The 15,996-nt window shown below is 36.9% G+C and overlaps 2 protein-coding genes across 2 annotated transcripts; both read right to left on the bottom strand.

Annotated features, from left to right (window-relative positions):
* Positions 1–4,942: 4,942 nt before the first annotated feature.
* LOC147543946 (uncharacterized) lies at positions 4,943–9,946 on the bottom strand. The gene is made up of 7 exons (XM_086635271.1): positions 9,796–9,946; positions 7,575–7,835; positions 7,272–7,484; positions 7,105–7,194; positions 6,909–7,013; positions 6,421–6,821; positions 4,943–5,160 (listed from the first exon to the last, which is right to left on the bottom strand). The coding sequence occupies exons 4-7, from the start codon at positions 7,123–7,125 to the stop codon at positions 5,148–5,150; spliced, it is 540 nt and encodes a 179-aa protein (XP_086491397.1). The 5' UTR covers positions 7,126–7,194; positions 7,272–7,484; positions 7,575–7,835; positions 9,796–9,946; the 3' UTR covers positions 4,943–5,147.
* Positions 9,947–14,712: 4,766 nt separating this feature from the next.
* Positions 14,713–15,459, bottom strand: LOC147543945 (uncharacterized). Its single transcript, XM_086635547.1, has one exon. It carries the CDS (start codon positions 15,457–15,459, stop codon positions 14,713–14,715), a length of 747 nt encoding a protein of 248 aa, XP_086491673.1.
* Positions 15,460–15,996: the final 537 nt, after the last annotated feature.

The following is a 15,996-nucleotide window of genomic DNA, read 5'->3' as shown; positions in this document are numbered from 1 at the left end:
GAGCTAACACAACACCTGGATAAAGTTGCCACCACCAGATGATAAAGACGCTCGAAAATCCACCACCAATGGCTCTTCCAAAAACAGAGGATAGAGGAGTTGATCTAAACAGATCCAAAGTCACGAAGACTCTATAATTTCCAATTCAATATTCTCTGCTCTTTTCATTCATAATAAGCCTCATTATATAGAGGAGAATCCATTAAATGAGGAAATAATTAAATGGGGAAATAAAAGCTAGTCTAAATGCATAGAATCTAGTTACATTGGAAACTTTCTTAGTTTTAAATGAATGTAGAAAGACTAGACTAAATTTAATGCAAGTTACTAAAACGAGAATGACTCTTTAAGTCGGCGAGAAACTTCTTGAAATACCATAATTATCCCGTTTATTGGCCCAACTTCAGCAAAGTAACGCTCAGACCACGGGTAGGAATATCATCGTGTCCCAGCGCTGCTTGTTCCAAATGCGCTTCATGAGCCTGAGTTGTTTGGGTCAGCTCGGGTTGATCTAGCTCTGATGCTCCCGCATCAGCCGCGAACCATTTTCGCGATTCGACGATCGTAGTTGGTTTCTAGCTAAACATTACGATCCCTAAATCATCTAGACTTGAAGATCTTCTCATCCATTGTCCTATCCGAAAATTGCTCGTATTGCATCCTTGGCCGAAGGACATCTCCATCAGACTCCCTCTTGTACTTAGAACAAGTGCAATGCTCGATTCCCATGTCACTTTGCATTTCATCTGATGCGTCACGTGTTTCAAACTTTCTTGATCCCGAGCACAACTGTCAAAACAAATGATTACCTTTTAATCCATTCGAGCACGACCATGCATTTTCAGTTGCTACTCGTCAAGTGGCCCGAAGACACTTTATCATAATTTAATTAGGAGGACATAATTCATTCTTGCGCTCCCACTCAACTTCATGTCTATCTTGCCCTTCCCAGTATTCGCTTTTATAGCCTCCTTTTACGGCACGACGTTTGACGAAACTAAAGTCAGACATTCCTTACATAAGATGAGCAGAGTACTCATGTTTTGAGGAATCTCACTGATCTTGTCAATGAGAGTCATTCATCACTTTGATACATAAACTCCTTTTATTTTATATATCGAATGTAACTAATTGGATACATAAACTCTTTTATGAATCTCAATTACATTTATTGCCATTCCCCAATGTAATTTATACAAATGCCCTCAAGTGTGAGTTGTGTTTGGGTTGAGGTAACGATTTAGTAAACGCATCGGCTACGTTGTCATTCATATGGACTTTGCAAATGACCACATCTTTTCTTTCTGTGATTTCCCTAATCACGTGGTACTTCCTTTGGATATGTTTTGATTTCTGGTGTGCTCTAGGTTCTTTGGCTTGGGCGATTACTCCATTGTTATCATAATAAAGAGATATTCCTTCCTTAATGCCAGGGACGACACCAAGTTTCATTATGAAATTCTTGATCCAAACTCCTTCCTCCGCTGCTTCCGAAGCTGTTAGGTATTCTGCTACAGTGGTAGAGTCTGCAACATTACTTTGTTTGGAACTCTTCCAGCATACTGCTCCTCCGTTCAGGCACTAAACGTATCCAGACTGTGATATGAAATCGTCTCTATCCGTCTGAAAGCTTGCATCCACACGGCCTACAACCTTGAGTGTCTCTTCCCTGTCGTATACTAGGAAGTGATCCTTAGTCCTTTTTAGGTACTTTAGAATATTCTTAGTAGAGGTCCAGTGTGCTTCGCTTGGATTCTATTGGTAACGACTACACATGCTCAAGGCGTATGAAACGTCTCGGCGAGTGCAGATCATGGCATACATGATTGATCCTATTGACGAAGCATAAGGAACATCTACCATGTATTTTAGCTCATCAAGTTTCACAAGAAACTAACTCTTGCTAAGTGTGATGCCATGTGACATGGGAAGGAAACCCTTCTTAGAGTTTTCCATACTGAACCGGTGTAGAATCATATCTATATAAGTTTCTTGACTGAGTACAATCATCCTCATTGATCTATCTCTATAGATCTTGGTGCCCAATATGTATTTTGCCTCCCCTAGATCCTTCATTGAAAAACATTTCCAAAGTCAGTCCTTGACTGATTCTAACATCTGAATGTCGTTTCTAATGATTAATATGTCGTCGACATAAAGGACCAAGAAAACTAGGTTGCTCCCACTAATCTTCTTGTAAACACAAGACTCTTCTGCATTCTTAAGGAAACCATATTCTTTGATTGCCTCGTCGAATCGAAGATTCCAACTCCTGCCTGCTTGCTTCAATCCATAAATGGATCTCTTAAGCTTGCAAACTTGTCCAACATTTTTAGAGTCTTCAAAACCTTCGGGTTGTGTCATGTACACATGCTCTTCCAGATTTCCGTTCAGGAAGACGGTCTTGACATTCATTTGTCAAATCTCGTAATCGTAATGAGCTGCAATTGCTAAAATGATTCGAATGGATCTAAGCATTGCGACAAGGGAAAAGGTTTCATCATACTCTATACCATGAATCTGTTTGTAACCTTTTGCCACTAGTCTTGCTTTGAAAACGTTAACGTTTCCATCCTTGTCAGTTTTCATCTTCAAAACCCATTTGCGCTCGATCAGTTTGGCTCCATCGGGCAAATCGACCAAGTACCATACTTGATTTTCTGACTTGGTTGGAGAGAGGTTTTTTTCTTTTTTTGATGAGAGCAAACCTTGCATTAACGAAAATCAGAGTACAAATTACATAAAACAAAGCTACTTCAAAACAGAAATAAACGTAGGTACGGAGTTCCACACCGTCCTGCTCGAATTCCTTCTTCCCCATTTGGCCAGAGCGTCAGCCTGAATATTACTTTCTCTAGGAGTGAAAGTGAAGATGGTGCCTTCAAATTGATCTATGAGGCTCTGTACTTGTTGTATAATCGTTACCGCTTGCCAGTGTAAACCCACCTTATGTCCGTTAATAAAATTTATCAATGATTGGTTGTCGCTTTCAATGTGGATGTGTGAGATCTGCAACTGTAACGCCCATTGAATACTGTAGAGTATAGCTAGGCTTTCACCTTCTTCAGCATTTTGGCATCGTACCGAGTCTGCTACCGCTATCATGAAGTTAGACTCTTCATCTCGAATGATACACCCAATACCTGCCTGTTCTGTCAAGGTGGTAAAGGAGGCGTCAACGTTCAGCTTGAGGTATGGTTTCTCTAGAGATTTCCAAGAGCTTTTCGTGGTTTTCTTTCTGCTTTTATTTGTGATAATCGTCTCAATTTTGAGAGGAGTAATAGTGGCATTATTGATTCTGTCAATAGTTTGTCTAGGATTTTGTTTGTTATCATTAAAACAGTTTTCACACCGTTCTTTCCATATAAACCAAAGGATTTTGGTATGTAGGTGAGTAATCTCCACTTTTAGATCCTTCCACTGAAAGATCCATTGCATGGTGGAGCTGATTTGATCTGTTCGTACCTGAAAATGAAACCATATAGCTTTTGCAAACGTGCAGTGGAGCATCACATGGTCTAAAGCTTCGTCGTCTGCACAGTTAACACAAGCGTAAGAGTTTCCAATGTATTTACCGATTTTTGCTTTCACAGGTAAGCTATTGGTACAGCACTTCCATATAAATAGTTTAACTCGAGGGATAATATTCATATTCCAAATAAAGTACCAGTCTGTTTCATCCTGCATATGATTCGTGTTTTGCATTCTCAAATAATTATACATCGTTTTTATGGAAAAATTTCCTGATTTCGTTAACGTCCACATCGGTTTATCCTCTTGGTTATAATGTATATTAATACTCCGTATGGCTCTAAAAACCTCCTCATCGAAGCATTCCTGTAAAATCTGAACATTCCAACTGTTATTAGTAATAAGCTGAGAGACCCAGATAAGGTTGGATTCCTTGTGATTTGTAATAGGGGGAGGTTGGTCTGGGATCCAGAAATCCTGCCAAATATTAACATTACTACCGTTGTTAATGTCCCAGAAGACAGACCCTCCAACTCGTTGTACTTCTTAGCAATAGACTTCCAGAGCCAGGAATGATTTGCTTTCGGAGAAGTGGGTTTATGAGTATTAGGAAAATACTTGCTTTTGAGGACACGTACCCAGATGGCATTAGGATTTTTAATCATGCGCTAGTTAATTTTGTTAAGAAAAGCCTGATTATCAAGAAGGGGGAGGCAAAGACCTAGACCACCCGCCTTTTTGGGTTTGCAAATGGCAGACCAGTTGATAGTATGGAACGTTTTGGATTTTCCCCACCAGAAAGTCCGTTGAATGGACTCAAGGCTGTTGCATATGCCTTTAGGAATGGCAAAACACTGCATTTGGTATCGGGGAACAGTCGCTGCGATAGTCGAAACGACTACCGAGCGACCAGCTTGTGAGAGAAAACTAGCACTACAAAAACACGTCACAGTTATAACGGCCCAGACGTTACAAATAGGCCGAAAAGCCGTTATAAAAGGTCTCTTGCAACGGCTTTGAACCGTTACAAAAAAAAATTGAGCCGTTATAAAAAGTCCCGTTGCAAATACAATTGTAACGGCTCCGGCCATTACAATAACGCTTTTTATAACGGCCAAGTGTGGGTTAGCCGTTATAAAAAACCTCACCAAAATGGAGGGAAAAATGATGGCGCCAAATCAGAAAGAAAATTTGTAACGGCTCCTTTGCAGGTAGCTGTTATAACTGCTCTTCTTGTAACGGTTCTTTTCAATAGGGCCGTTATATATGTGTTCTCTTGTAACGGTTCGTTTGAATATGACCGTTATATATTTGTTCTCTTGTAACGGCTTTTTTGAAGGTAGCCGTTATAAATGTCTGATTTTGAAAAAAAAAATCAATAGCTCTGGAATCCAACTGCAATTATATTGCAGCTTTTACTGATGACCCTGTTTATAATTCAGAAAACTAAAACAAAAGAGACATCTGAAGGTAACCACACAATAAATAAAACGAAACAACTGTATTTGATTGATAGTAACACAAGTTTCAAGTTCATGGATCGATCCAACCCAAAAACGTATAACATTATATAAAATCAAAATCTCATACGCTTCCTTCACATGGTGCATTCAGATCATTAGCAGGAGTTGGACCTCTTCGTACTCGGCCTTGTATAGTTCCACATTGCATCATCTTTAACTCCTATAGCTGTTAAATAAGAGTTACAACACAATTTAACCACATTTAGAATCAGAAAACCCCCAAATTCATGTAATGATATACACTCATCGCTCATTTGTTCCTAAACTCATGTTCATCCTAAACAAAGGCTTTAGACAATTTAACACCTTTCACAAACAGTACCTACAAGATTACCACCACAATTCACATAATAAACAGTTCATAGATTTCAAAAACTATTTTGCAGCAATTCATTAATGAAGTGGTTACAATATTTATAGAGAAGTCAGTTAGTTAGATACACATATTACACAAAAGCCACTCATAACAAACACTAAGTAAGTTCTAACAAAATTCTTAATCATAACGGATTTTCTAACTAATAACTGAACATAATATCTTATAGACCCATATCAATTTATGTTCTTTTTTAGGAAAGAAATCAAAAACAAATAAGGAAAAAAGGCCTTCTACTACTTCAAAAGGCCATTCGTGCTCAAAAGGCCATTCGTGCTGAAGGGGCATAGTGTTTATCCCGTTAAAAGGCCATATGGTTGTTGTCTTACTTTAAAAGGCAAACATACAAAATCACCCATGTAATAAAAAACATCTGACTGTTTTTTTTCTTTCTGGTAAACCAAATAAGCAGTATATAGGAGTATTTAAACATATAAATGACCTCACAACACAGGGCAGACTCTCCTCGTTGATTATATTTTTTGTCAGGTCTTCTCACCATGTAGGGTGGAAATATTTCACTTGTTGTGTATACCACATTGTCGTAGAGGATGCAAGTCCATTGAAATTGAGAGGAAGCTGTCAAGCTCCTGATTATGAACTTATATGCTAGAGTACTGTACCAACTCTTGAGACTTAGGGATGCAAACAACCAGGTCAGTGAATCAATCTACAGAGGCATGATGAGCCATTGCTCCAAAACTAGGTCAGAAAGCTAACTGGGTTCTTCGAAGTCGTCTTTATCTTTTTCGATATCATCTCTTTCTTAGATACAAAATATTTACAGTAGACAACAAACATTTTAGTAATATATGTAGATACACACAAAGATACATCTGAAGGACAACTTAGAGTTAATTAAACTTATTTATGTCGTCCCTCTATGAAAAACAAGCTCGTATATGGTCATAAACCCTAATCACACTATATCTCAGTCATGTTAATATCAAATTACGAATGTACTCGATGTTGTGAAGAGAAAGCAACTCACTTGTCTTTCTAATTAACCTAAAAATTATTTAAGTATTTAATAGAGGGAAACAAGCTTACCTAGGTTGTGAAGATTCTGAAGTAGTTGGCTGTCGTTGTTGCTGTAACAGTGCCATCAATGCCGCAAAATCTCTTTCTCGTCTCTCTGCCATTTCAGCTTGTGTCTCTGCCATTTCAGCTTGTCTCTCTATCATTTCACGCATTGCAGTTTGGCCTTCCTTAAGTTGATCAACTTCCTTTCTGAGCTGGTTATTTTCAGTTTGAAGATTTAAAATAACACCCGAGTTTGGCTTTTTAAAACCTGCTTCCTTTGGTGAAACGTAGGGCATGAGTCGGATTCTCCCACGTGTCTCGGGTGGCATCTGGCTTCCGAAAACATCATTTGGACCAGGGGTGTCGACATACTCGCATCCTGAGGTGTTTTCGCTTCGTCGTTGTTCCAGGACGCTATCACATTTTTCCTGTTAATGTTATACACACTCGATAAGATTGACAAAAACCACATGATATGAAATAAAAACAATAATCAAGTTTCATTAAAACTTTACGGAAAATTTAGCTGCTTCCTCAATAACAAAGGTTCCATCACTTCTTAATCTAGTCTTCTTCCAAACTTGCAATCGACTAGCCTCAATGCCATATTTCTTTTGAAACTGCAATATACAAAGTAAATGAAAATTATCATTTTAGTACAAAAGTAATTGAATTGACACAAAAAAACGTAAATGAAACTGAAAATGTTACATCATGGTATTGTTGAGCCATAGATACACGCCCTCCACAGTACGGCTACTTATTCTTAGCCTTATTCCTCCTATTGGTCTCTGCTACCGTCTGTATTTCGAAAAAAATATTTTGTTAGTACATAAAAGTTTAACTCAATATAGATATGGATCGAGAAAGAATATAACCTGTACTGTGTCCTTGCTCCAATAGTCGACTACTCCAAACCATTGACTAGCGGCAACACCTGGAGGGACACATGATTTGCACTGCTCTATATTTGGAAAGTAAGGTGTAAAATATTTACGTTTCACTTTTGCTTTCCAGGTTCTCCATCTCTCATTAAGTTGCTTCTTAATCCATTTCATGACATTTTCATGTTCGGGGAAATCAAAGTACACCTTCAATAAATAAAATTAGTAAAATAATTTTATAAGAAGTAATAAATAAGAAAAAATACTATTCATAATAAAATTAAATGAAATGTTTACCCGTAAGTCTCTAATTGTTGCATCGATAGAGTCAGACTCTATTTCCCCCCAATCTGGTACAGTCAATGGGAAACGAACCGTATCTCTCGAAAAATATGATATATACTTCGCTAAGTGCGCACCATTCAACCCTATAGGTATAAAGTTACTGTTCAATTCGACTGTGTACTTTTCGCCTTGATTAAGGTTTTTTAAGTAACTTAATTTATCTTCTCCTCTCCCTTTTTTAGAATGTCGGCTCGTGGTTCCTCCGTTAGACATCTGCAAAATTTAAAGGATACAAAACGTAAACCCACATATTCAACTCAATAGATCAAAAGTTACAGTCTAAAACCCAAAACTAATACATATATTCATTAATTTAGCTCGAACAATGAAGGAAATGAGACATAAATTTATTGATTGATTCATCAAAAAAGTGTACATAATGTAATGAAATTCTTCATAAAAGACAATTCCTTATTGTAAAGATCTTTCTATTATTGTTGATGATCTAGATCAAACGATGATAATTAGAATGAGAAATTAAGGTCATGACATACCTTAAGATTATAGTAGATCTTAGAGAGATGTGTTCGTGTTCAGGAAACAGCAAGCCCTAGAAAATCAGCAGCAGATTTAGCCATAACAGTAGCAAATTCATTAAAACTAATAACACCATCACCATCAATATCAGCTTCTTTCATTGTTTCTGTTAATTCTCTACAACTTAATCAACTCAACATATACATATTAACTTAAAACAATACCTTAAAACAATAAAACTAACTTGCCAAGGATAAAGTGTTCTGGCTTGTAAAATACTAACCCCGTCTTTGTAAATACTTCTTTCAATCAAAACACTCATTCTTCTTTCCGAAAGACAAAACGATACAACTACTCTCATATCCTGGGTACACAAAATATGGTGGTGTTTGTTTTTCTCATGGTCTAAACCTGAAACGAACCTAATCGTCTTAATCTGACTCGTCTGACTTAAATGGGCCCAAAAGCCAATTAAATGAGTCAGACATGACGTATCATCAGACAAAACAAACATTCTTCAATCTGACTCGAGCCAACTCTGACCTCGAGTCACACTTCAAATCTGACAAAGAAAAAAACAAGCACTACCTAAGACTAGAATGTCCAAATAAACGCAAGGAACGCAAATCTAGCAAGAAACCAAACGATAAACGGTGGCTAACAACACTATTAAATAGTATATTCAGCATGAATGATGTGCATTATCTTGTGCAACACTACTGAATAAACATTCCGCTCCATCTATTTGTCAAAGAAATAGTGACTTTCATTTCAACCAAGCTTTTATTTTCAGAAACAGCATCAAGCTTGAAGCTCCTATCTTCCAAATTAAGGTACACCGTACACATGCTTCTTTTTAGTTTCTTTTTACTTAGAAACCCATCTATGATTTCATACCCATATAAATGAATCTACCGACTACAACCCTAATCTTATTTCATCACAAAATTCAAAAATATAATGTTTAATCTAGAGTACATTGACTACTTGATAGAAATAAAATCTATGATTACTTCCAAAGTGAATGATTTCAAACAAAATTCCGCATAAAAATGTATACCCATAAACAGTGACAATTTAAACCATGATAACCCTTTTCAACTATATTTTCTAGCAACGAAACCCAATTATCTGGACTAATGAAGGTAACCAAACCCTAGAATGAGTTTTCACAACAAAGGCACACAATAAACAGGAAAAAACCAAATTAAACAGTAACATAATAAATGAACTCAAACCTCAAAAGAAAAACACTAGAAATTTAGAATTAGGGCAAGAAATTAACTAATGATACAATATAATCTATCATTCTGATATATTTTTACCTCAGACAATTATGATTTCTTCTAGCAACCAATCTCATTTAGGACCTCTAACACTTACCTATAACCCAAAAGAACTTTAACAGAAATTGATCATCACAAAATAAAATTAGCTTAACCCTCTTTCAATTTACCTAAAACTGTACCTTTCCCTAACCTAAGCTCGAGACAGAGCGATAAATCCAGAGGAGCTAAACGAAACCCTAGAATGAGTTTTCACAACAAAGGCACACAATAAACAGGAAAACAACAAATCAAACAGTAACATAATAAATGAACTCAAACCTCAAAAGAAAAACACTAGAAATTTAGAATTAGGGCAAGAAATTAACTAATGATATGTTAAGAGTAAATAGAATAAAATTGGTACTTACGATTTCAGCGAGTGGCGGGAACGATCCCTGCGTCGAAGCTCAGCAGTGGTGGCCGGTGGTGGCACCGCCGTGGAACTCTAGGGTTTTTTTGCCGGTGAAGATTAATGGGAAAGAAAAGCTTCGATCGCCGGCCGGAAGTATTACTTTCTCTAGGTAATAGAAAGAGAAAACTGAATTTAGGACCCGTGGGGTTTCTAGGGCTCACAATTATAACGGCCATAAATAATAAAGACCGTTATATATAGTATCACTTGTAACGAACCTGGGCCGTTATAAAAGTCCGACTCATTTATAATGGCTGCGAAGAATAAAGCCGTTATAACAAGTCGCTGTTATAACGGAAAAGCACCTGTTATAATAAAACAACAACACGCCAGACGAGGGAAATTAATTGGCGGACGCGGGAAATTAATTGGCGCCATCGAATAGTTGGCGCTAAATTAAATAGTTCATTTGCAACGGCTATTTATATGATAGCCCTTATAAAAGAGTACATACGTATAACGGCTCAAGTGGAAGCCGTTATATATACTTTATTTGTAACGGCTCAGCGGAAAGCCGTTACAATTAGTCGTTACAAATAGTACGTATTTTTGTAGTGTAGCTTGCCATTTACAAGCTTGTTATTAATCTGGGAGAGAAGAGATTGCAAGGAAGAACTTTTCTTTCTATCAATGAAGAGATTAGTGCCAAGATATTTGTCACCCGTTGATGATTGATGAACTTTAAGCTCCCTAATAATCATCCTTTTGAATTTAGGGTGCGAGTTTTTAGAGAAGAAGATATTTGATTTGGAGTAGTTTATCATCTGCCCCGAAGCCTCACTGAATTCTTTCAGGATATTTTTATGATTATGGATATTTTCTAGAGAATTCTGACCAAAGATCAGACAGTCATCAACAAAGAGAAGATGAGTGATGGTAAGACCCGGCTTAGCAATCGGAAAGCCGATAAACTGATGAGGGCTATTACACTTATCAAGAAGACGGCTAACACCTTCCATTGCAATAGCAAAGAGGAAAGGAGATAGAGGGTCGCCCTGTCTGATCCCCCTACTGATGTCGAAAGTTAAACCAGGGCGACCATTAATCAGCACCGCCATAGAGCTAGAAGAGAGGCAAGCCCGGATAAGATTAACCCACCCAAGAGAAAAACCGAGCATAATCATCACTTTTTCCAAGTATTGCCACTCGATACGAAGTTTGCCTTGTGGAGAGAGGTTATGATAGTACTTACGAAGTTTGCCTTGTGGATGAGACAACCCTGGAGAGGTTTGCCTTGTCCAGGGGTATGTATCATAATTAAGTGAAAGGCTTTAAGGGTCTGATCTTATAATTAATCACGTGGGTGGTATGTTAAGGGACTGACCTCTACGGATGATAAAGTGAGTCAACCCTAGGTGATTGAAAATCAGGGCAAAATGAAAATCATAGACATAATAGACAAGTATAAGAACAAATACTACAGATTTATTAGGGAAAAATTAAAATTATAGACATAATCTTAAAGAAACATTACATACTTAGATAATAGATAACCAAGTTTAAATTCCTGATTAGTTGATTTTGTTTTTGTTAACAAAATAGAACATGAACAACCCTAGGTTTCAATTTGAATCTTCAATTTATAGAACCATTAGAGAGAGATGATAATGTTAGGGAAGCAGATAAGGAGAACCTGATGTAGCTACGGAGACCTATGGATCAGATTCACAGTTTGATCTCCGTCTTTCTCTTGGATTGAAGTCACCCACGGTTCTTTCTCTCTCTAGGTTTCTATTTCAGTCGAGATGTAAAAAAGAAAAGAAAAAGTACCCCTAGCTTCTCTTACTAAAATGACCATATTGATGGAAAATTCATTACTCATGCATATAAATAACAAAACATAAATAATGAAATTAAGCCAAGATCTCTATTTGATGAATTAAAGAGATGAGGAGGTTTTAGGTACTTACCCGAATCCATAGCTTGAAGATACTTGAAGATACAGTAGATTTCCGTGTCACCCTTAAGATTTGGACAAAATCTTCTAAACCTTGAGAATGGACGTTGTTTCTTAAAGAGCCCATTATTCTTTGATAATTACTTTTGAGGGCTCTACACATGACATATTGCTAATACGCTCCCCACACTTCAAACTGATATTTTATGGTCCATAATGTATAAATTGATTAGATCACCTTTTGGGACCCTTAAGTGAAATAACATGTATTATGTAATTAATACATATATTATTCCACATTAGTCATTAGTATTAAAAATACTAACAATCTCCCACTTGGACTTTATATGTTTCTTGAATTACATAATACAAAAACCTTAGTGTGCACAAAAATTGTTATTTCACGACTTCAAATATCACGTACAATCTGGTTCATTAACCACATTAGCAAGGGATCAAGACGGCGTTCGTCGCATTTGTTCATGACTAAACCTTTAATGGTCACATTACTACCGTAATTAACAACATAGATCAAGTGTGGATGTGTAGCATGGAAATTGCATGCAATTGTGATCTAAAACATGTCGATTTCCAACTAATCCAGTGACTCCACAGAGTCCAACTTTCTCCCAATGGTGTCCTCAATAGAAAGTTGATATCCTTATGTTCAGAGTACCAAAAATAAGACATAATTTCCGAAACTACGTAAGGTCAATACAAGAAACCAAACATTTCCAATGAGCACAACCAAATGGATCCAAAAAAAAAATTAAGACAACAAACTCCCACTAATCAATGGGATCCTAGAATCCCGATATAAACCACATACTTGCTGAAAACTTTAGGCGGTAAATATTTAGTGAGTGGTTCACCATTTTGGAGTTTGTGTCAATGTGCTCAATGGATACCAAAAGACTCTGAACGTTACCTTTTACCGCAAGGTACTACATACCAATGTATTTGGACTTTGAAAAGCTTTTGTTGTTATTTAAGTACAACTCAGCTGCCTAATCGTCATGTTAGATCCTCATTGGTCGTTTTACGTATCCGACCACTTTCTAACTTTAAAGACAAAATTTCAAAGCCAAATTGCATGATTGATGCTTGAAAGCATGTTAAAAACTCTGCTTTCATGGTCGAGAAGGTCATAGGGATTGTTTTACACTTTCCAATAATTAACCCTTCCAACCACCACAAAAATGTAACCTGATCTGGATTTCTTATGATAAAGATATCCAGCAAATCCGCATCGGAGCAACCCATGATCTCTCTATGATCGGTTTTCCTCGAAAGTGAGCATGTAATCTTTCGCTCTTTTGCAATTATCACATAACCCGTTGGATGACCTTTCAACGGTCTAGCCTTGGGTTACTTGGATATCTACCCAACATTCCTTCAACAGATGTCAAATCCAAACATGTACAAACTTGTGCATGCATGAGACTTCCAACCACAGACGAGTTTGGGATTGTCTCAGTTTCCTTCTCAAGATCGAACTTCACAAGTTGGAGCAAACTAAACTTGCTTTCATTATTCACTGACGTATCTCCTAGCGAATATTTCTGGATGCCATAGAGAAATTAACGATATAGGCCTTTTGGGAAAGACCAAGAGTGTCCTTAGGGTGATCTTGGTCTATCTGAATACCCAAAACATAAGAAGCATTTCCAAGGTCTTTCATTTTAAATTCGCTTGAGAGAAAGCCGTTGGTCGAATGCTACAATCCTATATCAGTGTTTGCTAGTAGAACCACACCTACATATAGTTCTAGGATCATAAATTCACTCCCACTGATCTTGAGATATATGCACTGATCGATGATATTTTCCTCATAGAACCGAAAGAGGAAATACCTCATCAAAATTTTGGTACAATTTATTTGACTTAAAGAATACTTCGTAAAGTCAGGCGAGAATACCTCTTCGAAGTTTAATCCTCCCTTATGAGTAAAGTCATTGACGACTAGACGTGCTTTATATCTTTCGATGTTACCTTTTGAGTCCTTTTGGTTTCGTAAATTCATTTATAACCAATTGATCTCACCCTACAGGTAACTCGACAAGATCATAATGTTAATGTCGTCCATAGACTTCAACTCTCCTTTCATGACCTCAATTCAGTCATCAGATTTTTGAGCTCATTTTGACTTCACTAGGAGAAGTTAAATACTTCAAACCTTAAGTCATAATTGTGCTCATTAAGATAGACAACAAAGTCATAGTGGATTTCCTAAGTGGTTCCTTAATTCAAGGTCGTTGATGTCAACCATAATCTCTCTAGATATTCCTCTGTTTCTTTTAGAGGTTCTTTATTAACTAGTACGAGAAAAGGTTGTTCACTAAATGTGGGATTAACCAACATGGTTGTATCTGATTAAATACTTTAATTCACAGGCTGAACAATAATTGTATAAAAAAAAAAAAAATTAGTTATTGTCAGTCGTGACTTTAAGACGAATATTTGCATACTCATCTTCAAACACAATCTCTTTATATTGATTACTCCCACTGTAATTAACATCCTCGACGAACATGAGTTTCTTGATTAAAAAGAAGGGTTGTTTGAGCGATCAAACTGCTTCCAGTAAAGGTATTCCTAATGCGATGTGTCATTATTGAAGCAGACAAGACAATGTTTGTCATTCCACGATACCTAAGGGAATGAACCCCAAATATCTTTGCCTGACTCCATATTCGCCTTTATGGTGTTTGATTATATATCTTTAATCAATTTAAGTACTATAATCCACAATATTAGAATTTAGAGAAACACTAAATGATCTATTTCAATTTAACAATTAAAACAAAATTTGTCCAAAAGAAAATAGAAATTAGTTCCGTCTGAATGACGGTACATGAAAAGTTTCTTCTAAATTCAAATAACAATCAGTACGTAATTGAACTACAAATAAAACAAACACTGATTGCTTCCAACTACAAGGTTGTTCTACATCCCACAAAGATGTATCTTTCACCATCAATCGGTCAATAGTGGAGGCAAACCTTTCTTAGCACGCCAAGCGGCGTATTCATAACACATTTTCTTCACGATACCAGTCCTTTTGCAAAAGAGACAGGAATGCCTGGAATCCAAATTTCTCTTGCCTTTGACTTGTGAAGTTATTGTGTTTGCTACACCTTTATCCTTCTTTTGCTTATCCAGCCTTTTTACTCCTGAAGTTGATGCTAGGTGAGCACTTTCTGTCTTTTCCTGGTTAATCTTATCTTCTTCCTGAACACAATGTGCAATGAGCTCGTTCAAGCTCCACTTCTCCTTTTGAGAATTATAGGAGATCTTAAGTGTGTTATACTGAACAGGAAGAGATATGAGGACCAAATGAACAAGTATGTCTTCAGACAATACAAGTCTTAGTTCCCTGAGTTTGGTCACCAGGTTAGACATATTCATAATGTACTCCCGTATGTTCCCCTTACCGTTATACCGCATGGTGACAAGCTTAGATAATGTAGTGCTTGTCTCCACTTTCCCACTCGCTGAAAAGCAATCAGAGAGTTGCTTGAGGAACTCCTTAGCACTCGCTTTAGTCAGTCCACTGCTTATCGAGTCTGGAATTGAGTTTTGCATGATCATCAGGCTCATCCGATCAGATCTCTCCCATTTTTCCATAACAACCTTCTGTTCAGTAGTTCTTAAGCTGGACAGAGGCATTGGGCGATCTATCCTAAGAGCAATGTCAAGATCCATGCAACCAAGCACAGTCATCACGTGCTTCTTCCATTTCTTAAAGTTAATGCCGTTAAGCACCGAAATGTTGTTTATGTTGGCAGATATAGATGATACTAAATACAAAAGACAATAAAAACACACATGCTCATATTAGAGTTCAATAAAATCATGCATAAAAATTAGCAATTAACCAAATATTGTAATTTGTGGGCCCATTTCAAGATATCAAGTGTAACATTACTACCTAGTCTTTGGACATAGATAATAACTTACTAGTGATACTCTCTAATATTGATACAAGATCTGCCAAGTGTTGTGTCTTTCTTTGGACCGACACAATACTCGCATGACACCTAAATATATCACATATCTTAGTCATAAGGCAATTTAAGGCTTCCCTTAGACCTGTCAAAGTAACCTTGCTTTGGGCCGATCACTTCACACGGACTAAGACATGTTTATCTACACCAACTATGGTATTTTACCCGACAGAGGTCACTTTGGCGACATGTCAGTTCAATCCCATAATTAATGCAATAACTATCTAAGTTCTTGACAAAAATTAAAATCATA

This window comes from Eschscholzia californica, unplaced genomic scaffold (assembly GCF_041429995.1).
Source record: "Eschscholzia californica isolate CP2 unplaced genomic scaffold, dmEscCali1.0.p SCAF_4, whole genome shotgun sequence".
Lineage (NCBI taxonomy): Eukaryota > Viridiplantae > Streptophyta > Magnoliopsida > Ranunculales > Papaveraceae > Eschscholzia > Eschscholzia californica.
This window is presented reverse-complemented; position numbering and strand designations above follow the sequence as displayed.

Excerpts from the sequence above, each read along its gene's own strand:
- LOC147543946 (XM_086635271.1), bottom strand. The coding sequence starts at position 7,125 with ATGGCTCAACAATACCATGAT. Across the intron at positions 7,014-7,104 it reads TGGCTCAACAATACCATGAT|TTTCAAAAGAAATATGGCAT; the intron begins GTAACATTTTCA and ends TGTATATTGCAG. Across the intron at positions 6,822-6,908 it reads AGGAAGCAGCTAAATTTTCC|GAAAAATGTGATAGCGTCCT; the intron begins GTAAAGTTTTAA and ends TAACATTAACAG.
- LOC147543945 (XM_086635547.1), bottom strand. The coding sequence starts at position 15,459 with ATGACTGTGCTTGGTTGCATGGATCTTGACATTGCTCTTAGGATAGAT.